This window comes from Bacillus rossius, chromosome 14 (assembly GCF_032445375.1).
Source record: "Bacillus rossius redtenbacheri isolate Brsri chromosome 14, Brsri_v3, whole genome shotgun sequence".
In the NCBI taxonomy this organism is placed as follows: Eukaryota; Metazoa; Arthropoda; class Insecta; order Phasmatodea; family Bacillidae; genus Bacillus; species Bacillus rossius.
This window is the reverse complement of record NC_086341.1, coordinates 3,289,653-3,315,189: the sequence shown is the minus strand read 5'-3', so window position 1 is coordinate 3,315,189 and position 25,537 is coordinate 3,289,653. Positions and strand designations below refer to the sequence as shown.

The 25,537-nt window shown below is 46.2% G+C and overlaps 1 protein-coding gene across 5 annotated transcripts in view; it reads right to left on the bottom strand.

Annotated features, from left to right (window-relative positions):
• The window catches only part of LOC134539021 (putative polypeptide N-acetylgalactosaminyltransferase 9), a 356,313-nt gene that overhangs the window by 25,837 nt on the left and 304,939 nt on the right, over window positions 1–25,537 (bottom strand). For all 5 annotated transcript variants that reach the window (XM_063380691.1, XM_063380693.1, XM_063380689.1 and 2 more), the window contains 2 exons: window positions 10,231–10,400; window positions 3,034–3,198 (listed from right to left, as the gene is read on the bottom strand). In XM_063380691.1, coding sequence (XP_063236761.1) covers window positions 3,034–3,198; window positions 10,231–10,400 — 335 coding nt within the window. The remainder of the gene's footprint in view (window positions 1–3,033; window positions 3,199–10,230; window positions 10,401–25,537) is intronic.

The window sequence follows — 25,537 nt, the reverse complement described above, 5'->3', positions numbered from 1 at the left end:
CTTCTACAAAGAAAGCAAACAGATAAATAACCTAACACAAAAAATATGAAAACAATAGAGATACACTCCACGAATTATGAGCATATTTTTTATCCGGGCAAACTATATAAGATTTATTTTTAAAAAAAATTTCCTACCCACTTATGGAAATTGTGAAGTACATTAAATATTAATTGAAAAAAAATTAATAGTGACAACAAAAGTAGACTGGTGTTTATTACCAACCATAAAAACTTCATTCATGTTAAAAAAAAATGCACCAAACTTGACACATGATGGATTACTGTTTAACATGAAGTGTTATGCTACAAGGCAATATCATTAATGTTTTCGTAACCTTAACTCTTAGAAATATCTTTTAAGTGTTTACTCCAATACCAAATTAAACTCTTGCTAACAATTAACAAATATGTTATGCATGAATTATAAAATTAATAATCTTTACTACAGACCTTTACTCCAGTAAAATAATGGAGACAGTTGTCGGTGAAAATATATTTTAGCGAAGTGAAGTAGACAGAGAGAGACGCAGGCCGCGGAAGCAAAGTTTTATCTAAAATGAAATATTTCATTTGCTAATACATTGATTTTCCCCGATACTCATAACAACACCTTTAAATAAAATAATTTGTAATAACTATATAAAACATAACAATATTCACGTTTATCAATCATTCTTGTGAGGCATGTACGTAAGTTACGAGATCACATTTTGTAAAGCAGCTATCAGGAACCTGAATGTAAAACACCTCTCCAGCAACAACTTCAAAGAACTCACAGTGAACAAGACCACAAGCACACAATCGACAAAACAACAAAGCTTTAGCCGCAGGCATCGCGAACTCTAACTTCAGATAACCTTCCAGGGCACAGAACTCACAAAATCTAGAAAATAAACACAAACAAATGGCAATTAGTATGTTTTGTACATTCAAAAACAACATTTACAGGTGGTTTGCACCTAACCTTCTGTTTTAAACAGTTCAACAAAAAAAAAAAATGCTGCAATCTCAAGGTATTCCAAAATTCACACTAAGTTACACAGTAGAGCATGTGAACAATATTTAAGTACCGTACATTAAAATGACTAGTTAAATAATCAGATAAACAAATGAGACAAAATTCTGAATCTATTTCAATACTATAAATACAGTAGGATAAGTAAGTGCCTCTACTGTAGAGTAGACATCGTCCAGGACTGTGCCATCGTGTCTGATGCTACTCTCCTTACCTTCCCTAACACCCCCCCCCCCCCCCCTCTTGGCTTCTTCCAACTAATCACATGTGCAGCAAGAGACATGCATGCAAGCCATCCACTGTGGCCGTGCAGCCATTTTATGCACTTTCCAATTGTGCGGATTCAACGGTAAAAGCCATTCCCCCCTTTACATTTGTTTATGAACGTATTTTAGATTTATATTGCTTTAAAGTATTTTCATTTAAACGAATTTTTTTTAAATGCTTTGTTTTAACGTTAAATTAATTTTTAGCCTTTAGTTATTTGCTAGATGAGTCCACTGGTGCATGCTACGGCCGCTCGGGAGCGCGACCGAGGAGGCGAGTGACGTCATGCGGGCTGCACTTCGACTCGTGCACCGTGCGGTCGAGAGAGAGGCAGGGTGTCCACAGTTAGTACTTTCCTACTAGATCTAGTACTTCCGTAAGTTTTTTTAGTGGTCTAGTACATTTATGCTCAGATCTAGTACTTTTTTTTTCTTTAATATATATAATAATATTACAGTAACTCCAATATGTTTTATTATCAAGCGTAATTATTTTTAAAAACTATGGAATGTATGTGTGTGTGTGTGTGTGTGGTGTGATATTTAAGTTAGAGCATTGAAATGTCATAATAACTTCCTAAATTGTTAAAACCATAACAAATTGTAATTTAGTACTTTTTTTTTTTTCAAATCTAGTACTTTTTTCTCGCCTAAGTTGGTACGAAATATTTTATTCCTTGTGGACACCCTGGAGAGAGAGAGAGAGAGAGAGAGAGAGAGCTGTGCTGTGGCTGGTTGCGGACGGACGCGTGCTTCTGCTCTCCGCGGGACATGAAGGCGTCACAGGGGCGGTGCTGTGGCAAGCACAGCGAGGCTTCCAGCTACGTAGTAGCGCAAGGTAATGCATAAGGCTGATATCCCTTTTACCAGTGACTCCCAACACTGGCTCTGACTCTCGCCTCAAACAAACAGTGTGCGTGATTTTTTTTTGATAGTGCACAAGGTGCATTAACACAAACATATTTTTTTTTGTATGTAGCAATCGCCTGCATGACCTAATTCACGTCCTTTCATAAAACTGCCTGGTACGCTGGGCTTACACTAGTTGGACTAGCCCGGTGCAATTTACCACAGCAAGCAAATAAAAAAAATGTTTAAGGCACTTTGTAAGCACGATTTAGTTAAAGGCACAATTTTTTGAAAGCCTATGCACGCAAGTTGTGCTTGGAACTTGATTAGCAGAAAACTTTTGGTCTGCGCGTCAATGTCTCAGTAATGCAATGAGTCCAGTTACATACGAGGGCACTCCATTGCTATTACCGTTCTGCAGAAAGCTGATTTCTACAAGAACATCATCATAATTGGGATGGACGTCAAGTAAATTATAAAAATAAAACATCGCCTCCCAATGACAGTTTGTGTGGGCAATGTGCAGTGATCAAATTTAAATTTTCTAATACAATATTTTAGTACAGTTACAAATTGAAATATTTAGTACATTTTATTTACGATTTTAAAAATGTTCTATTATCTTTAGCACTGCAGTGAAATAATACTTTAGTGATACTTTGGGAAAATAATATTAAGAACCAGGAGAAAATGTGAAAAGCTTCAAGTATCGGGGAGGGGAGGCATATCTCCACCTTGCAATGTACAGAGAATGGGGCAGGAGAGAGAATGAGAGAGAGAGAGAGTATGAGTGAGTGTGTGTTAATCGTGTGCATGTAAGTGTGCGAGTGTGAGTGAGTGTGAGAGTGGGAGTGTGTGTGAGTGTGTGTGTGTGAGTGAGAGAGTGCGTGAGCGCACGTACCTGTGGTGCACTCGCAGTGCGAGTCGAGGTAGGTGAGCACGGGCGCCGTGGCGTACTTGGCGCCGATGAGGCGGGCGCGGATCAGCCCCTCCCGCTTGGTGGCGCGCACTATCTTCACCTTGGGGTAGCCCGCCATGTAGTCCTCCAGCTGCTGCTTCACGTGCGCTGCAACACGGGCCACCAGGTGGGGGGTGTGTGTGGGGGGCCTCCTTCCCTCGCCGCCTCCCTGCATCGCACCGCCTTCCGACGACCTCCGCACACGGGCCCCGGGCGCAATTTATCATTCCGAAAAGAGATGACCAGGGGGGGGGGGGGGGGGGGAAGAATGAGCGTAAAGGCGGAGAACGTAAAAAAAAAAAAAAAGTTATTCATTTCTGCACGGCGCGGCGTCCCTCCCCCGACCCTCACACACACACACACACGCACACACCCGGGGGGGAATTGGAGTGCGATTTTTTCTTCCCCACGCACGGCGCGATGTAGCGCGAACAGGGTGGGAGGGGAGCGAGGGGGATGTTTATCAGCGCGAGGGCGAACTACCCCCCTTCTGCCCGCCCCTAGCAAAACCCTGGAGACGGGGTGCGGGGTGATTGGACACGGGCGACGAGAGGAAGGCAAGTTCCTTCCTGGTCGCCGTTCGCGCTCGGCAAGGCTCGTGTATCCCCGGCTCCAACCGTCCAGCGGCGATCACGTGGAACATTTGTTCAACCCCGTGCACTCTTTAACAAACACGTCATTTTCATGAGACCTAACAAAAAAAAAAAAAAAAAAAAAAAAAAAAAAGATGCATATTTTTGTTCACATAGCTATATGCCGAAGGCCCACTTGTGACCATTAGAGACCGGAAAAATTCGCGATTTCAATGACCTGTAGGATATACTCCATGATCCTCTATGCACGCGGGAAAATTACACCTGCTCATTGGCTACTGACTCGTGACGCCTGTTAAACTGGGACGTTAATGATTCGATAGTTCTTATGTTGAAGGGTTTTCCCATTGGCCGAGTGTCATTCATATAAACTGTGGCCCGATCACTGATGCGGTAAAAAAGGCAAACGTTTTTGGATTCTAGACTATCGCGAAATGAACCCGCGAATTTTTTCCGATATCTAGGTATGCTTGTACTTGAAACAATTTTTAACGTATTTATAACGTAAACAAACATGGCTAACACCGAAGCTTGTATTCGCCGCACGGAGCGACGTAAGCGGAAGAGCTCGGCACTCCGACTGCGTGTAGCTGTGGAGCGGGCCTCGGAAATGCGTCCTCTATATTGTGGCTGCTTCTGCCTGAGGGATGCAGGGATGTGTGTGGCTGTGGCCTTCGCAGCGACAGCAGCTGTCCTCGTGAGATAAACAGTCGCAACTCAATGTTATAACAACCGATCTTATTTTATACCTTAAAACGGAAACCACGAGGATTTTGGAAGTTAAAAAACTTAAAAACTTAAAAAACAGTACGTTATTTACAATTAATCACAGTTTAGATAAAAGTTATAATTATGGAATAATTATAGTAAATCAGTGCTTAAATAGTAATAAAATTAAGTTTCACGTAAGATACAATTATTTTTTTTTCTAATTCATGCTCAGTAATTATTACAGTTACGATTTATTTTCCCTATATCGGCCCTATGTAAGCCGCGCAGTAATTTAGTGTCGTGATTCGGCCTATAGACTTGCGCCCCCCTGTCCCCGCCAAGTCGACCGGCGAGCTCCCCCGCGGGGTGGGGGTAGCAGCCCTGTGATTGGCGTGCGGCGTGTCACGTGCCGCGCGCCCATTCGCCCAGCGCCTCACGTCCCGCGCGATTCAATCTGGGCTCGCCGGCCGCCGCTGGGTGAAGAGGAGGGGGGGAGAGGGAAATACGTTCCCCGCGCGAGATCGGAAGTTCCCTACAAAACCCAGGAACACGATATTCCGTCACGAGCCCATGCCGTGAGGAGTGAGAGGGAGGGGGGGGGGGAGTATCGCCGATCCCCCCCCCTCCTTCCACAACCCCTCCCCGGCACGTGGGCCACCTCTAAGAACCACCCGAGTCCCGCCATCTGATTGGCTGGTTGCCACGGAAGACAGCGCACCTCACGAGTTACTTCCTTGGATAACAGTTTGACTTGTATAATAATCTCTCCCCTGTTCTTTTTATTTATTTTTAATATTGGTGTTTATGTTTTTTTTTTTTGGCAGTGTTAAATTAGTTTTAGTTTTTAGTTGTTTTGATTTTTTAAAAGAAATATAAAATAAATACTACAGCCTTTTTTAGTTTCACTTCGGTTTGTTTTTTCGCACTGTAATTGGAATTTTGTTAATTAGCATTTATGTTTGCCTTACAGAAAAACTAAAATATTATTTGAACACTTAACAACTATCACAAGTTAAATTAATGTTAAAAACTAAGATGCATACTGTTTTTAAAAAGAGATGAAAATAATTAATAAAACAGGACTTATTGCTATGGACCGGAAAAATTCGCGGGTTCAATGACCTCTAGGATGAACTTTATAGTTCTGTATACACTCGGTCAAATGTCACTCTCTCATTGGCTGCTGTCATGTGTAGGTGTCCCAATGTAGTGGCCTATGATTCGACACAGCTTCGGTCGAGTGTTTCTCACTGGCCCAGAGTCATCCAGGTGAGCTGTGAGCCAATAGCAGAGGCAGCACTGAGGTACAACTATATGAATTTTAGGCTGTCGTGAAATGAATCCGCGAATTTTTCCGGCCTCTACTCATTGCCAGAGACCGGAGAAAATTCGCGATTTCAATTACCTGTAGGATATGCTCCATGATCCTCTATGCACGCGGGGAAATTACATTTGCTCATTGGCTACTGACTCGTGACACATGTTAACCGGGACTTAATCATTCGATACTTCTTTCAATAATGTTCGCAGGCTTTCACGGCCATTGTCTGAAGTATGGCTTGGCTTCTGGGTCGTAGCCGTGTAGTAGGTAACCTGTTCCCTGATGATGGCGACTGGAATGTCGACCGAAACGTCGGTGAATTATTCGCCAAGGACACGGCCACAACCCAGAAACCAAGTTACTTCGGTACCTACTTCTTTTGCTGCAAGGTTTTTCCACTGGCCGAGTGTCATTCAGATAAACTGTGGCCCAATCACTGATGCGTAGGGACCGGAAAAATTCGCGGGTTCAATGACCTGTAGGATGAACTCCATAGTTCTACGTACGCTCGGTCAAATGCCACCCTCTAATTGGCTGCTGTCTTGTGAGACGTTCCAGCGTAGCAGCCTGTGATTCGATACAGCTTTGGATGGGTGTTTCTCATTGGCCCAGAGTCATCCAAGTGAGTTGTGAACGAATAGCAGAGGCAGCACTGAGGTATAACGATTTGTATTTTAGCCTATCGCGAAACGAATCCGCGAATTTTTCCCCGGTCTCTACGGCTACAGCGCGTGACGGGCCGCGGCTCGGGCGAGGTGGTGTGGGGGGTGGGGGGGGGGGGGGAGGCGGGCACGTGCTGACCATCAGCGAGGCTCGGCACGTAGCGCCCGGCACGTGAGCAATCAGGGCGTCTGGACGTGCAGGGCCGGCAGCGTCAGCAGCGACGGTGGCGCGCCCCGTGCCGCCTCGCGGAGATACGCTGCCCCTCCTGATTGAAACAAGCGGCGCAAAACTCCCTCCACTCCGTCGACCGGCAGAGTCATTATTCCTCTCCTGGCGTGACGAGTCCTTCCGCCTGATCTTTGATCTTGATCTCGAGTCAAAGCGTGCAGAACATCATTAGTAGAGACCTGCAAAATTCTCGGATCCATTGACCTCCAGGATAGACTCCACAGTCCTTTAAATATTCGCGGAAATGACACCTGTTCATTGGCTACTGACGCGTGAGACGTCTCAACTAGGCTGTCCGTAATTCGGCACTTTCTTGGTTAAGTGTTTTCCCATTGGCTCACAGTTCCCCGGATAAAATGTGGGCCGATCGGAGAAGCGGTACGAAGGTATAGTTGTTTTGATGCTAGCCTATCACGAAATGAATCCGCGAATGTTGCATGTCTCTAAGTCGTTGTGCCCGCCGGATGTACCCTGGCTCGCAGCACCGTCACTTGTCAGCTCGAAGCCACAGCTACTCCAGACACTCTCGAGGAGCAAGGGGGGGGGGGGGGTGCTCCGCCGGCTCTGATTGGACACTCCAGCTCGAGCACGACGCGTCTTAATTGATTTCCTCCCGGAGCCGCGGCTAGGGCTGCGGGCGGGGGAGGGGGGGGATGGGGGTCCAATTGAAACGATTAAGGGTAATAATCGGCGTCTCTTCATCGCCTGTCAAGACGAGGTGTCTGCCGGGGAAGGGTACTCGTCCCGTTTCCGTCGACTGGAACGGATCTTCCGTGATTATTACTGGTTTGTTACATCCCGTCACGGAATTGTGGAGAGCTATTTGTTTACTACGGAAACATATGCACTTATTAAGTAAGGTTATCTTGGCTAAAACTGTGCAAGAGACGACAGTTCCATTCCCTTTTACTTCTCAAGAAAACATTACCTAATGACTAGAGGCCGAAAAAAAAATCGCAGATTCATTTCGTGATAGTCTAGATTCCAAAAACGTTTGCCTTTTTACCGCATCAGCGATTGGCCCACAGTTTATCTGAATGACACTCGGCCAATGAAAAACCTTCAACAAAAGAAGTATCGAATCACTGGCGTCCCAGTTAACAGGTGTCACGAGTCAGTAGCCAAAGAGCAGGTGTAATTTCCCCGCGTGCATAGAGGATCATGGAGTCTATCCTACAGGTCATTGATATCGAGAAATTTTCCGGTCTCTAATGATTAGAGACATGCAAAATTCGCGGATTCATTTCGTGATAGGCTAGCATCAAAACAACTATACCTTCGTACCGCTTCTCCGATTGGCCCACATTTTATCCGGGGAACTGTGAGCCAATGGAAAAACACTTAACCAAGAAAGTGCCGAATTACGGACAGCCTAGTTGAGACGTCTCACGCGTCAGTAGCCAATGAACAGGTGTCATATCCGCGAGTATTTAAAGGACTGTGGAGTCTATCCTAGAGGTCAATGAATACGCGAATTTTGCAGGTCTCTAACAATGACATCTTGCACGAATGGTTAGAGACCGGAAAAATTCGCGGATTCGTTTCGCGATAGTCTAGAATCTAAAAAAACGTTTGCCCTTTTACCGCATCAGTGATTGGGCCACAGTTTAATCTGAATGACACTCGGCCAATGAAAAAAAAACCTTCAACAAAAGAAGTACCGAATCACTAGCGTCCCAGTTAAACAGGCGTCACGAGTCAGCAGCCAATGAGCAGATGTAATTTTCCCGCGTGCATAGAGGATCATGGAGTCTATTCTACAGGTCATCGAAATCGCGAATTTTTCCGGTCTCTGTCTATAACCATTCGGAACAAACAAAATAAATCTGCTAAGTATCATTGTGTTTGAAAAATGTACTAACGTCGTAATGTAAAAATGACTTAACTAATAACAGTTGCAAGATTAAAATTTAGTAGCGTAAACCTTTTCCTTTTTTTTTTATTTCGAATAAAATGTGGTACAGACTTCGTGCTAAATAAATTAGTTTCATTGAAATTATTTTTAAAAGATTACGTATTTGTCATTAGATTTTAATTTAAAATGCTTATTGGTTTAATTTCAGTGCTTCGTGGCGTATTAACACGAAATTCGGTGTTATAATATGGTGTATTGACTTGGGTTTTTCGGCGTTATCTCGGTTTAGTCGCAATACACCAGTAGTCCTGTCCCTGGAGATGAGTTTCTCGGGGGCCGGGTAGCTACTGCCCCCTTCACCAATGGCTCGTGGGGGAGGGGTCCCTTCCTAGGGGGACTGAGGGCCTTCCCAGGGGGTTGGGGGCCTTCCCATGATGGCTGGGGGCCTTCCCATGGTGGCTGAGGCCTTCCCATGATGGCTGAGGGCCTTCCCAGGGGGCTGGGGGCCTTCCCATGGTGGCTGAGGCCTTCCCATCATGGCTGGGGGCCTTCCCATGATGGCTGAGGGCCTTCCCAGGGGGCTGGGGGCCTTCCCATGGTGGCTGAGGCCTTCCCATCATGGCTGGGGGCCTTCCCATGATGGCTGAGGGCCTTCCCAGGGGGCTGGGGGCCTTCCCATGGTGGCTGAGGGCCTTCCCATGATGGCTGAGGGCCTTCCCAGGGGGCTGGGGGCCTTCCCATGGTGGCTGAGGCCTTCCCATCATGGCTGGGGGCCTTCCCATGATGGCTGAGGGCCTTCCCAGGGGGCTGGGGGCCTTCACATGGTGGCTGAGGCCTTCCCATCATGGCTGGGGGCCTTCCCATGATGGCTGAGGGCCTTCCCAGGGGGCTGGGGGCCTTCCCATGGTGGCTGAGGCCTTCCCATCATGGCTGGGGGCCTTCCCATGATGGCTGAGGGCCTTCCCAGGGGGCTGGGGGCCTTCACATGGTGGCTGAGGCCTTCCCATCATGGCTGGGGGCCTTCCCATGATGGCTGAGGGCCTTCCCAGGGGGCTGGGGGCCTTCCCATGGTGGCTGAGGCCTTCCCATCATGGCTGGGGGCCTTCCCATGGTGGCTGAGGCCTTCCCATGATGGCTGAGGGCCTTCCCATGGGGCTGGGGGCCTTCCCATGGTGGCTGAGGCCTTCCCATCATGGCTGGGGGCCTTCCCATGGTGGCTGAGGCCTTCCCATCATGGCTGGGGGCCTTCCCATGATAGCTGGGGGCCTTCCCAGGGGGCTGGGGGCCTTCCCATGGTGGCTGAGGCCTTCCCATCATGGCTGGGGGCCTTCCCATGATGGCTGAGGCCTTCCCATCATGGCTGGGGGCCTTCCCATGATGGCTGGGGGCCTTCCCAGGGGGCTGGGGGCCTTCCCATGGTGGCTGAGGCCTTCCCATCATGGCTGGGGGCCTTCCCATGATGGCTGAGGGCCTTCCCAGGGGGCTGGGGGCCTTCCCATGGTGGCTGAGGCCTTCCCATCATGGCTGGGGGCCTTCCCATGATGGCTGAGGGCCTTCCCAGGGTGCTGGGGGCCTTCCCATGGTGGCTGAGGCCTTCCCATCATGGCTGGGGGTCTTCCCATGATGGCTGGGGGCCTTCCCAGGGGGCTGGGGGCCTTCCCGGGGGGGAGGGGGGCTAGCCCATCCCAGAGGGGCTGGGACCTTCCCATGGTGGCTAGGCCATCTCGCCGCAGTGCCGCTGAGGAGGAGGAAGGGAGCAGGGCACTCACGCAGGTCGGAGTAGTCGTCTACGAGGATGATCTCCTTGAGCAGGTGCGGCGGCGAGCGGTCGATGACGGAGTGCACTGTGCGCAGCAGCACGGACCACGCCTCGTTGTGGAAGCAGATGATCACCGAGGTCTGCGGCAGGTCCTTCAGGTGGCGGCCCGGCTCCTTGCACCTGCAACACCGCGCCGCTGCCGTACACACTGTCCGCGAGCTGCATGGACACACTCGCCGTTTGTATCTCTGTGACTAGAGGACGGACAAATTCGCGGATTCATTTCGCGATAGTCTAGAATCCAAAAACGTTTGCCTTTTTACCGCATCAGTGATTCGGCCACAGTTTATCTCAATGACACTCTGCCAACGGAAAAATCTTCAACAAAAGAAGTATCGAATCATTAATAGAGACCGGAAATATTCGCGATTTCAATGACCTGCAGGATATACTCCATGATCCTCTATGCACGCCGGGAAATTACATCAGCTCATTGGCTACTGACTCGCGACACCTGTTTTAACTGGGACGCTAGTGATTCGATACTTCTTTTGTTGAAGGTTTTTTCATTGGTCGAGTATCATTCAGATAAACTGTGGGCCAATCACTGGTGTGGTAAAAAGGCAAAAGTTTTTGGATTTTAGCATATCACGAAATGAATTCGCGAATTTTTCCTGTCTCTAATCACTAGCGTCCCAGTTAACAGGTGTCACGAGTCATTAGGCCAATGGGCAGATGTAATTTTCCCGCGTGCATAGAGGATCATGGAGCATATCCTACAGGTCATTGTTGAAATCGCGAGAATTTATCCGGTCTCTAGTAATTATCATCAAAAAAAAAGTATTTTTTTTTTTAATTTATAACCAAAAAAAATGCTGCGGCGTGGGAGGGGTATGATGGCAGGTGCTCGCGCCGTCGACAGCGCGTCGTGCACATAATGGACGACGACGGCGCGGACTGGAGGCGTCGAGGCGGGATGCTCGGCTCTCGCTAATGAGCGCCCCCCCCCCAGAACCCCCCCCCCTCAGCGGCGCGGGCTAACGACCCCCGCTGTCGAAGCCACTCGGCGACTGAGCTCCCCCTGGGGTGTCCGGACGGAACTTCCTCCTGAGCCCGGTGACGGCGGGGAACTTGTTAGCAGAGACAGGTGTCTCCCGCGGAGGGGAGAGGAAAAAAAAAACATCTGAACGCTCACTGGCAGTGACGTAGCCGGCTGATAGCTACACCCTCTCTTCCCTTAACAGGATTTAAAAAAAAAAAAAAAAAAAAAAAAAACAAGCTAAGAAAAAAATATAAGAAAATTAGAGAAAACTCAGCTACATGAGATGACAGACAGATTATTTTAGGAGGATTATTGTAATCCATAGCTAGACACCGGACAAATTCGCGGTATCAATGACCTGTATGATATATACTCCATGATCCTCTACGCACGCGGGAAAATTACATTCGCTCATTGGCTACTGAATCGTGACAGCTGTTATCTGGGATGCTCGTGATTCGATACTTCTTTTGTTAAAGATTTTTCAGTGGTCCAGAGTACTTAAGATAAACTGTGGCCCAATCACTTATGCTGTAAAAAGGCAAACCTTTTTTGGATTCTAGCCTATCACTAAATGAATCCGCGAATTTTTTCGGTCTCTACCCATTACTAGAGACCTAAAAAATTCGCGGATTCAATGACCTCTAGGATAGCCTCCATTATCCTCTGCATTTCTCAAGTAAACACGCGTGTTCATTGGGTGCTAACTTGTAAGGCGTCTCCACTGGGTAGCTTGTGATTCGACGCTTCTTTGGTCGATGGTCTCTCACTGGCCCACATATATCCAGTTAAACTGCGAGCCAATAGCAGAACCAGCAGAACTGTACACATGTTTGAATTTCAGCCTATCACGAAATGAATCCGCGTATTTTTCCGGTCTCTACCCATTACAGCTGGACACATGGCTGGAACTGTATATTTAAGAAGCCTGGTCCGCACACGTGTTACTGTAAGCATATCTTTCGTACAAACTTCGCATGTGTAATGAATTTATTTAACAAAATTTGTATGTGCGTGACTTAAAATTATCAAACAATTGACTTAATGAAATATAATTTAAAAAAAATTAATTATAAACAAAATTATAATATGTTCAGTTTTCTTTTCTCGAGCAAAATACTTAAATTTCTATGTGTAAACGTTGGAGATATAAAAAATTACACTATGCCCTGAGATTTCGGTGTGAGAATATTTTAATTGATAATTATAAAAAAAAATTCTCATAAAACATGATATCATGGGTGTACTGGACCACCTACTTCACAACAGCGTGACTACGGCATTCTCACTATACTGCAACACATTATCTTTGCGCCAACGACTTCTTCCTTGAAATAGACGGGAGTGTGAAAGGGCAGTATGTCTACAAGTACTTGCTAAACCTATTTCAGGACTTTTTCAGGACCTTTAAATAAAGTTTTACTTCAACTTCACAAACACTTTTATTTACTTATAATCAGGAAAAAAAAAACATTATAAAAATCCTTACACTGTTCGTAGGAAAGTGCCTGTTTTTTATGCTTATAAAGGCCAAATAGGAAAGTGTCCAACTACTTATCAAATGTAAAATTGTATAATTAAGCGAGGCACCAAGTTCATGTTAGCAAAAGGCAACCATTTAAATAACCTGTCACAGTCTGGGTGATGACGTTCTTCCTCAAATTACTACAACTCGTTAGTTTCCATCTCTTATCCAAATAAACCTGAAACATTCGCGGATTCATTTCGGGACAGGCTAGAATAAAAATTACGTTTGCCTTTTTGCTGCATCACTGATTGGGCCACAGTTAATCTGGAGGACTCTGGGACAATTGAAAAAAAAAACTTCAACAGAATAAGTATCGAATCACGAGCATCCCAGTTAACAGGTGTCAAGAGTCAGTAGCCAATGAGCAGGTGTGATTTGCCCCCGAGTGCATATAGGGTAGTGGAGTCTATCCTAGTTGCGAATTTTTTTTGTCGTCCCAACTTATCCATGGAGACCGGAAAAATTCGCGGGTTCAACGACCTTTAGGATGGATTCCAATATCCTCTACACACTCAAGCAAATGCCAACTTTTCATTGGCTGCTGACTTGTGAGACGTCTCGACTGGGTGGCCTGTGATTCGACACTTCTACGAGTGAGGGTCTCTAATTGGCCCTCAGTCCTCCAGATTAACAGTGAACCAATGACAGAAGCAGCACTAAGGTATAATTATTTGAATATTAGCATAACACGAAATGAATCCGCGAATTTTTCAGGTCCCAACTTATCCAGAATTTCAAGTACTGTAAGTTCCCTGCACATCCTGCGGGCGCCGCGTCGCTAAGGCCGAGAGAGCCCCTGGAGCGACAGGGGAATGTGGACCGTATCGCCCGGTACGAGCCGTGACGCGCAGCAGGGGGGGGGGGAAACTTCGCGCGGTCCTAACTAACAGGATAAGGGCGTAATCGGCGTGCGGCGGTCACAAACTCGCACAGGGGGGGGGGGGGGTGGGAAGGGGGCTATCTCCCGGGCGGCGCCTGTAACGACCCTCATTAAGGCCACTCCGTCCCCTGCCCCCCCTCTCTCTCCGCAGGACTGAACATCCCCGCAGGTGACTCGGTTATGAGCGGGGAGGGAGGGAAGGAGGGGGGGTCCAAGACGAGAGCTAATTGCCGCGAGCCGCCGACCAATCAGGAAGCCGCGACCGCACGCCGCCGCGGGGTGAGATAGAGGTGGGAGGGGAGGGGTGGAAGCGAGCGAAGGTTCAACACCGGCGCGATAAGCCGCGGGTGGAAGATGCGCCCCTGGGGAGGGCCTGTCTCCCTCCCACCCGGAGTGGACACAACAGCGACCCGTTTCCGCTCGCTCAACGACCCGCGCAGCTTCTTATCTGCCCGCACTTTCGTCACGTGGTTCATTCCCACGAGTTGCTTGTTTATCCCCCGCGGTTTCAGCACAAACGGGCGAACGCTCAGACACCGTTGAAAAGCCCTGAACGCACCAATTACTCTACAGTTTACAAATGAATACCTACTACCATTTCAAACATCGACGTGACAACGTCTAATAAATCGATGAACGCCGGATGCACGCACGAGAAAGTGTCCCGTTGCGCTGTGTCCCGTTACGCTCATTGTACGCTTGCACCGCATCTATCTCTCTTCCATTCGACTGTTAATAAAGTGAAGTGAAAAGTTAATGTGGTTTTTATTGCTAATTACAACAATTGCGGCAATAAAGGTTAATTATTCTTGCATTTTAAAAATCTGATTACTAGTATAATTTCAAGTATTTATTATTTTATCATTAAAATAAAAATGATTCAATTTTTTTTCATGAAGTATGTAATCATTTCATCAATGTTTTTTTATGACGTTGTAACGTTAAACTATCGTCCGTAAACCGACTTTAGACAACCAATTTCTTTTTTTTAATTTTTATTCTAGTTGAGAACACTTACCCCTCCTCCCCAACGAACTCGAACAAGTGGTGAGTCTGAATTCGACTGAAAAACTTCCGACAGCAGGTTTAAAACGACAATATTAGTTGCAAATCTCAATACTATACTTACGGACTCAGGTGCTTCCGAAAGCTGGTGGGTATACACGTCTTTGAAGCTGGAGTTGAACATATATATTTTTTAAATGTAAATAATAGAGCAAGTATTTTTGATGGAACACTAGGCGTCTGTATTATGTCTAATTGAAGGAAACTCTACAACCACCGCAAATGTTGTGGCTATAGTAATATTATTTCAATGAAATAATTTGTGGTGGTAATACGTCACAAATGTATGTGGAAAATTACAGTTTTTTTTCTCCTAAATATTTCAATGAAATAATTTCGGAACAGCCACAAAAATTGCAGTTATTGTAGAAAATCATTCAATTATACATACATATTCCACACGCCCACTGTCTCATTTTGAATATTTAAATTAAACAATTAGATGTTTTTCAGCCCAAAATTCAAAGACGTATACCAGACTTGTTAAAACACTTATACCATTAAGTCGAATTGAGGTTTTCAACTTATTTTGTCACGTTACTAACCTGTATATAAGTTACGTATTTTTAGGATTTGAAACAGTAACACGTGAAAACGCAACCGATTCAATAAATCTAACAACATAGAAACTTTAAAAGATTTTTTTAACGTGTATTTTCGTCAGAATTTAATCATCATCCGTGCCTGATGATCGTGTTTTTTTTGTGTGTTCTACAGACCTCGAGGTGTGAACCCAAAGAGAGAATTGCAGATGTGACGAGATTATCTTCAGAATTACTCACTTCAAACACGAGGCAACGAGAGACGCGAACAACACGGCTTTTCCCCCTCTCCCGGCTAGCCAACCTGATCTTCATTTCCTCTCTCTCCCTTCGGCATAATAACAAGGAAGGCACACCACACACAAACAGAGAGAGAGAGAGAGAGAGAGAGAGAGAGAGAGAGAGAGGCGCTGCTCTAGGAAGAATGAGTAATGAACTGGATGGAAACTGCTTTCGCGTTTCTTTCACTCGTTTCGTCTTTCCTCCGTTCGCAGCGCTGCTCCCGCAAGTGGCAGGAGTCGTGGTAAAAGAGGGGGAGGAGAGAAGTGGGGAGGCGACTGCCAGTTGGGCGAAGCGCGCATCCCACGGGGGTCAAAGGTCACGTCCGCGATCCATCACGACCCTGCCACACTTGTCAAATATTCTCGTCTCCGATTTATTTGACAATAAGATTTGGAGGGGTAGCACCATGACAAAGAAAAGGCTTCCGATTTCCTCCATCAAATACATTTGGACAGACAAACTCAAATATTTCTTAAATCATGTCACATATAGAAGTTTTTTTTTTTATCTCAAACATTTAAATTTTAATTTTTAAATTTGAAACTAAACAGTGTTGAAAGCAATAATATCTGTGCATTTAAATTTTTTTTAATGTATAAATTTAAATCACAAAAATTTCATTAAATAACGACATAAATGATGGGTAGGGCTCTGCATATTTCGCGGAAAAAAATCCCGAGACTAGCTGAAAATTAAAACACTGTAGCATCGCTTGTGTCTCGTGATCGGGTGAGTTTCTTTCAGGTCAATATCGATTGTTACGACACCAATCACAGTGAGTCATTGCGGAAGCAAATAGGTCCTGAGTGACTCAGGTCAAATACGGGAACGACTCCTCTCGCAGACGGCCGCCAATCACAAGGAAGAAACCGCTGGTACGGGTATACCTTGTTGCAGTCAAATAGGCGTTCAGATTTATTCGCGAAAAATGCCATGCCCCCTAATGATGGGTGATATATTTTTTTAAATTTTACACAAGCGTAATATTTAATTTTTACACATAAAATGATTTCGCCTACGACATTCATATTAACATTATTTTAGTTGTTTAATCGGCCGTTTGCTCTTGGCCATTTCAAAGAATCGTTGAGACGGGAAACGGATGTAATTTCCGTTTTCGCCGGGCACGATACTTCATGCATACGACATACGGCTTACTCGATCCCCCGTCCTGCAAGCAGGGTATCTAGAGACCGGGAAAAATTCGCGATTTCGATGACCTGTAGGATATACTCCATGATCCTCTATGCACTCGGGAAAATTACACCTGCTCATTGGCTACTGACTCGTGACACCTGTTAACTGGGATGCTCGTGGTTCGATACTTTTTTTTTTCTTGAAGGTTTTTCATTGGCCGAGTGTCATTCAGATAAACTGTGGCCCAATCAATGATGCGGGTAAAAGGCAAACGTTTTTGGATTCTAGACTATCACGAAATGAATCCGCGAATTTTTTCCGGTCTCTAAGGATATCCGATGGAAGCTCACGTCACAAACAAGACATGGCCGCGGCTCCGGTGACGTCGCAACCCCCTCCGGCCTCGACGGAGCTGGACGGCGGGACGGACGCTCGGCGCCGGACCTGACGAGGCGCGACGACGCCCTAATGAGCTTCGAACGACGCCGCGGGCAATTAGCGCCGACTCCCCGGAGGGCGACACCGCCCCAAATGCCAGTCGCCTCCGCTGACCCCCCGGAACATTTCCTTGCAGCTATTTACGTCTGGGCTCTTGTGCGCTCGAATCAATAGGGAGGCGGATGTAAACCCGAACTATAGAGATTATGTCGAACGTGGCCGAAATACACAGAAAAAAAAAATTTTGAAGTGAAAACTTCTATAGCCGCGTTGAGCTATTTTTAGTAGGGGCAAAACTTATAGGTAGAGACCCGGAAAATTCGCGGGTTCATTTCGTGTTATGCTAAAATTCAAATAATTATACCTTAGTGCTGCTTCTGTCAGTGGTCCGCTGTTAATCTGGAGGACTGAGGGGCAATTAGAGACCCTCACTCATAGAAGTGTCGAATCACAAGCCACCCAGTCGAGACGACTCACAAGTCAGCAGCCAATGTACAGTTGGCATTTGCCCGAGTGTCTAGAGGATATTGGAGTCTATCCTGGAGGTCATTGAACCCGCGAATTTTCCGGGTCTCTACTTATGGGTTCGCGTCACCGACATGCTAGTGACGGTGTTGCGCCAGACTGGCGAATCGCAGTGGCCTGTGTAAATGTATACGCATATATACACTAATACATTGTATATATACTCGACTGTATCATGTGCGTGTTGGGACTCTTTTTTGGATGGGTAAAATCTTGTGTGTTCGCATCACCGACATGGCTGTAGCAGCAGTAAGTGAAGTTAATTTGACCACGTGAATACATGACGTAGGTCTGACATCACTGGTAAGTCATGGCTAGGTAATGAAATTTTACGTAATTTTTACATAACACTGACATCTGTTGTGACTAAAAATAATTTCATGCTGACATCGTACTTATATAATACCAAAATCATTTTCTTATGTACATTTGACGTATAAATGATGTCATATTACACATTTAAAAACAAAGTCTGTTGACAGTCCCCATGACTGGCTATTTTTTTTGTACTTTCACAAGGATAGAACTTATATTAAAGTTTTAATGTATTTGTCTTTCCTATTCAAAGAGAGAAAAAAAAGGTATAAATCACCAACTCAAACGATGCCCAAAGTTCTGACCCTGATATTCTGCCGTACTTGAAGCACTGTTGACAAAGGTTATTTTATTTTCGATCAAAACAGTGATATAGTTTTGTGCTAACTATTAAGTACGGGAGCATTTCGTACTAATATATTTATAAATACGTACATGTCAGGTTACAATTAGACGCAGCGCAATATTATGTTAGTAAACAATTGGCGAAAGGAATGGTGGGAAATTTCTGACCTCAAGTATGTGCAACGTGGTTTCGTACATTCCTAGAAGAGAACCCGCAGTTTGCTCGGGTTGAGACAGGCGTGGATGGGGGTTTACAGCGCTACTTCACACTGTCGGCCTGATACTCTGATAATCCCTCCACATCAAATGACAGCACAGCAACTGTAGGCCGCCGTGTCTTGCACGCCAGTGTTGCGGGTTGCGTCTTGCCCCGTGGCAGGCGCCACAGGCTGCAGCGGCACAGAGAGACGTGGGCTCTTGAGTTCGGGCCCCTTAAGTGGCCCGCCTCGTCAGGGGTGTATGTGTGTCGGCGAGGCGGGATGATAAGCGCGACGCTCGCTGGTGCTTCTAGCGCGGTGTCTCCTCTGGACTGGCGCGCAGTCTTCTCGTCGTCAATTGATAACTGTGAAATTTGTGCGGTGACCGTATTTTTATATTACGGGGAAATGAAGATAAAGGTGTAATGCAAGCCCCTTAAGTGCTTTCAAGAATCTGTACTGATTGTTTTATGCCTAAAAATTACTCTGAAAACACGCGTTTTAGGCATTTTAACGCTTCTAAAAATACAGTTTAAAAACTTAATCCGAAATTAAAAGTACTTTTCGGTCCTCAGCGAACTCTTAAAATGCTCTTCGTAAGCAGGCCCCCACACGGATATGCTGGGTGGTTGTGCGCGCCGGAGACAGACGCAGAGACGGCGGCGAGACATCGACCGGCGAGGAACACAAGAAGCGACGCCGGTATCTGGACGCGTCAGGAGTGGCGGCGCGGCGCATTCGTCACCCCTCTTACCCCTCTGCCCGCCACTACCAGGGGCAGGGCCGAGGGGCGGGGCATTGATCTCTCGTAATTAAGCGGAAGAGGGCGGTCGGTACAGAGGGGAGCAGGAGGGGAGGGGGTGAGCCCCTCAATTACACTCCGTGCCACGAGCAAGCGGCGTCCTGCCGGCTCGTAAATCCCTGCCCCCGGCTCTGTAGGGGAGGTGTAGGGGGAGGGGGAGTGCTGCAGGGCGTCACGCCACCAGGTCACGCATCCCCCCTTCCCCTTCCCCCCTTTACAACCCCCTCCACCACGTGTCCAGAGCGTGACGTCACGTGTCGTCCCACGGATCCGGGTACCTCGACATTTACTAGAGTCCGCCCGAAATCACCCGTCGCAAAAGGAACAAAACCTGAACTGGGCCCTCTCGTGGGCACAACCTTTCTAGCGTCAGGTCGCGTCAGTTGCGTCAGTTTCCCTTCTGTGCGACGGCGAACGGGACTTAAACCGTCACCTGGACGGAACTGGAACGGCACAGGAGAGGTGTCATCTATAATGGGAAACTGACAAAACTTATCGAGTCGATCGACGGGAACACAGTCAAAACGAACAAGCGAGGGTCGACCACCACGACGGCGGTGTCTGGCCTAACGCCAGGCGAGCTGCGACCTCCCCCCCCCCCCCCCCCCAAGAGAAGCGTTCAACAGGCTGCCGGCGAGTCTCTGGACTCGGCGCTTCCACACCAGCATCGTCGTACTAGTGGACATTCCCGTCAACAACACTTACACACGTCATATATATCTGTTTTTACTTCTCGTGCTTGCGTCTAGGGTAACTAACATTCACGTGTGATTTCTGCAGCTGGAATTCAGGAGCGAATGTGCTTTCTTTAATGTCCCCACCTTGCTATATTCTCAGGGGCGTAGGAACCGGGGGGGACAGGGGGGACAGGGGGGACGTGTCCCCCTGAACATTTCGGGTGGAGGGGACTGTCCCCCCCAACTTTCTAGACCGTGATATTTTTATTTTATAATATTATTCTGCCCAACTTTATTTGTAATTTCTTCACTCATCAAATTTTATCTTAAATAAACAATAATAATTTTAACATCGATGTATCCAATGGTTAGAAACAAAAACTGCTTAAAAAGCGCTATTTTGAACTTTTAAAATCAAAATTTTCCGGTGGAGGACCCTCTTAGTAAGAGGGGAATGGGTTTACATGACATGAAAATCATTATTTGTCCCCCCCAACATTATGAACATATCTACGCCAATGTATATTCTGTAAAACAGTAGGGACACGCGATTTAAGCGGAGAAAAAAAAAACAACGTTTAAAACATTCTTTGTGGTGCACTCTTATTCTGATCCAAAGACGAGCGCATCCTCTGTGTTTCTGAGATCGTCAGACGACACGTGGTCTGAAAGAACGCTCAAGACAGTGCAGTTCGCTACATGGCCACCAGGCGGCCTGGCTGTCGCACGATGTAGGAGTTGTGAAGAACGAAGGAGAACTTCGCTTTAAAAAAAAAAAGTGGGGGTGAAACGGACACATTTGTTTTTTTTTTTCTTTTCGGGTTTAATTTAAAAGTTACCCTACCGGCTGCCAACTTTTCTGCGGGATTAATAAGTACTTTATAATTAATTCACGAGTTTATAACGGCGGAGGTCTGATGGAAAACTAACTCGCGATTGTAAGCTTAAACAACCAAGTTTTTCCGGCGATGAACAGCTACGCGGTGCCTTCTTCGGCGGTTGCTGGTGAAATAAAGGAGATAAGATCTGGAAGGGACATTTTTTAAATATAATTAAATGAGTAACAGGGGAGCGACAAAAAAAAATTTCTAAAGCGACCACGGGAGAAAATTTTTGTCGTTTACTTGAAGACGTTCATTTCTCTCAGTGGGCAGCGCGCACACAAGTTTCCGAGGCCCGCGATAAATAACAGTCAGTTGCTGGAAGAACTTCTCTTGTCTGAAGCTGGAAGTGCAAAAATATTCCCGAAAAAACAGATTAAAGAAGATTTATTTGAAAAGTTTATTAGATGGGTTTGCATACCTTTATGCAACAGATACTGCGGTAATCATCAATAAATGTTTCCGTACAAAATTAATTAGGTAAAACATTTCTACAACGTGTAAATACTGTCTAAGTTTCTTCTGTGATGTTTGACGTATGAATTTAAAGATTTTGTATTGGTAAATAATGATCGAATGTGGTAAACAGACGACTTCAAAAATAAAAAAATATAAGGCTTTAATAACTTATTTTGCAAATGGAAACAAAAGTAAACTATTACTAAGTCACTGATATCGCAAAAAAGAAAAACTATTTTTTTTATGTGTAAACATTTTAGCTCTTGGTATACGTCATTTTGTAGGCGTAATTTCGTGAAAATGTGATTATAATACATATTCTAAAACTAAATTTGTAATAGGTTTAGTATCACAGCGATAGAGCGTGCGCTGGGAAACTTCAAGGGGCGTGGTTCAAATCTCGTCACTGGTGTTTTATTGATTTTTTTAATTCATATAATAACATAATAATGTAATAATGTTGAATCAGCTCAATAAGGTTAAGGTTTTTGTGGGAAGTATTTACAGACTTATTTCAGTCGTTCGAGCAAAAAAAAAAAAAACAAATCTGCATATAGTAAGTGTTATAGTATGTGTTTTAAAATGTTTCAGCCTTATAAGTATGATTTCCTAAGTGTGCGGACAATGTATAGTATTAACTGATCTGCACTGCGTGGATGCTGCGTGGAGTCGCCTGCTGTACGGACAACACGCGACATTGCCTCGAGTGTAGTGTTGCCTCGCGGAAACAGTGACGTAGGGAAATATGACCGTGTTTAAAAGAAGGGGAAAAAATGTAATTGAAACCTACTACGTACCATCATCACACGTAATCAAGCACCACTTCTAAAAGCGTGTTTCAACATAGCGACGATGAGGTAGAGCGGAACTTCAATCACGTCAAAGCATGCCATATTTCCCGTCAGTTCCCAATTTCATGTACGAACCAGTGGATATTTACAGTTAAAGTTCTGTAAATAAATTTCAATGAATAAACAATGGATTTAAATAATTTAAAAAAAAACTATTAACAATTCAACGTGTCGGGCTTAGAGTGCTTCAGCTGGATAGTGACACCCTGACGGACAGAAAAGAAAGAAGACTAGATAGTTGGGGAGGGTGTAGGAGGGGGGGGGGGTTAATCGCGCGTTTCCGCGTGGATGAAATTAAATTTCGCTCGAGGGGTGTGTGACTAGGGGGCGTACAGGAGGGGGGAGGGCGGTGTTTAATTGGACCGAGGTCCAGATTACCCGCCCCTACCAAACCAACCCTCTTTTTTATTTTGCACCCCCGGGGGGGCCACACATGTATTTAAATTGGCAGGTTCGCTATTCCCCAGAGCGGCGCACCTGTCCTCCCCTCATCACTGTGCCGCGTGGTTAGGGGACCGTTCAGAAATTCTAGTTTAATTAACTGCAGCGGCAGGGCCGGCGGCAACGACCCCCCCCCCCCCCCCCCCGACGACACCGCGTGGCCGCGACTTCCGACCAATTAACTTCCGCTCTGGAGCACTCGCAGCCCCATGTGGCATAGGGGGGAGGGGGTGTTATCTGCCGGCTCGCGCTACACCGTCGCGGCTTAGGGCGCGCTTACACTGGACGCCGAACTACTGCAGCTTCAGAAAAAACTTGTTTACAAGCACGACAGCGTGCGGTAGAGAACGGGAATAATTCGCGGGTTCAATGACCTCCAGGATAGACTCCAATATCCTCTGCACACTCGGGCAAATGCCAACTGTTCATTGGCTGCTGACTTGTGAGTCGTCTCGACTGGGTGGTCTGTGATTCGACACTTCTATCAGTGAGGGTCTCTAATTGGCCCTCAGTCCTCCAGATTAACAGTGAACCAATGACAGAATCAGCACTAAGGTATAATTATTTGAATTTTAGCATAACACTAAATGAACCCGCGAATTTTTCAGGTCTCTAGTGTGCGGTCACACGGCAGTCGGTATCAAGTGTGTTCGACTCATTAACCTATCGTCTACTGTCGTCGAATGAATGTGTTGCAGATCATATCTATTTATTTTCCGTTTGAGAATCATCGTCAGCATCAATTTTTAAAACAATGGAATATTTACCTGTGAAAATTTTTCAATTGCAGCCGGTAAAATATTACACGAACTTGTGCCTACGAACATTCTCCATCTAGCGTTTTTTTCACAACGCTCAACAGCCAATCAGAGGCTTGTGTAGAAGAGATGTCATTCTGACCTACTTTGCCGACCTGTTTAGGTTGAACGGGAAATGGCCTCGAACGAAACATGTTGAGACTTGTGAATAACCGCTCTCAAAAGTCGATCATGTTCACCTGAAGTATTTCTGGGTCCCGTGCAAACGCGCCCTTAGCGCCACAGCGGGCTTCATCTGTAACTATTGCTTTTAAGCATAATCATTTCATTTTTGAATTTTCTGGACGGCGTAAAACCACTCTAGCTCGAAACACGTGCATATTATTTCTTCCGTATTGTTTTTGATATATAAAAAGTCTCCCATACGTTGTAACACAACTAACGCAAAATCAAATGACTGTCAATAGAAGGCATTTTGTTCGACATGGAATCTTGATTGAAGCGTTCCATGCTACTAACGTTCCATTCACGAAATCACTCCTACCAAAAGCCGAGAGCTCGGATGTTACACATCAAAGACTGGGTGGAAGTTGTCACGCGGCCACAACAGAGACGGGTCATTGCCACAACGCCGAAATACCACAACGCCGAACGTACAATAACGCCGAATGCCAAATTGACCGCAACGCCGACAGCTAGAAAAATTCTGTGTACCACAACGCCGAAATACAGTAACGCCGAAAAATGTTGCTGCGGGGAAGGGGGGGGGGGAAACCACAGGAGCAAAATGAAAAACAACTGAATGAATTTGTGTACCTAACTTAACCTAGGCTAGCCTAACCTAGCCTAACCTAACCTTACCTAACCTTTGTGGCAGTCCTGCAATGACATTTTTCGGCGTTGTGGTACACAGCAGTTTTCTAGCTGTCGGCGTTAGTAGTCAATTTGGCATTTCGGCGTTATGGTTTTCGGCGTTATTGTACGTTCGGCGTTGTGGTATTTCGGCGTTGTGGTGCGTGCCCGTATGGAGCCACCTCTTGTTTCACACGAGCAGAGCCAGTGGCCCCTGTTGCTCTGCAGACAACTGCGTGCGGCTCTACTGCGTCACGCGTGGCCTGGCTGGAGATCCGGCTCCACCACTGAGAGCTGTCAGGCTTACACCGGGATCACGCTGTTTCCTTCCACTCCCGCTCCGCGCTGCCAGGAATGTGTTCAAGTATCTCCGGGATGCTGGCAACCAGACTTTTTAAGAAGTTAAAAAGGAGTGAAGAGCAGCGGCGAGCTGATGGGATTACGTGAGGCGCTGGAGCGATTAACAAAGTTCCCATCTCCTCCCCCCCCTCACCCCCAACGACCCACGTATTTTTTATTTTATTTGCGGGTATATCCTGTGTTCTTCGGAAAACACCCGCCGGAAGACAGGAAGGTTGGGGGGGGGGGGAGGGGAGGCTGAATAAATTAAAATTATCCGCGCGGGAGACAACGGTTGCTGAGTTCGGATCAGCCCGAGTTACCCCCCCCCCCCCCCCCTTCCCACCCGCGGCCGAAACCCCACCAAGTGTATAGTTAAATTAAAAAGTTCCGAGTGTTTCCGTCAGGTAAATAAGCCCTCCCCCCCCCCCCCCGCACCAAAGAAAAAAAAGTTTTATCCCTGAGAGATAGCAAGGAAAGCTTTAAAATACAGCGTCGCTATACAAGGGCGCAATTCTTTTTTTTTTGAAAAAAAAAAAAAGTAAAAAGTGAATGAATGTTACTTTCTAAATTAAAACTTATTTCCGCGTAATGAGGAAGCTCGGTGTTGACTAACACACAATTGTTACAAACGTACAAAAAAACTTTTATTTCGAAAGATTTTTTTTTAAGGACGAAGACTTTCCTTGAGGACTGCATGAATCGCGGGTTTTTTTTTTGGCGACCAGAATACGGCTGTACAAAAAAAACCCACGCAAATTCCTTGCCACAAGTTCACTGGCCGACAACTGAGTCTGTGCAGTTGGTCTGTTCTAGCTCGCGTGTTGACGCGGAGTGCGTCTGGGTACAGCCGCGTGCTCTGACATCGCTCAGCTCAGCACGCAACTGCTGGACTTCACGGAGCGGCCTCGACTCCTGCTGACCAGAGCCCGTGTCCGTGGTCGCCGTCACTCCGCCCTGG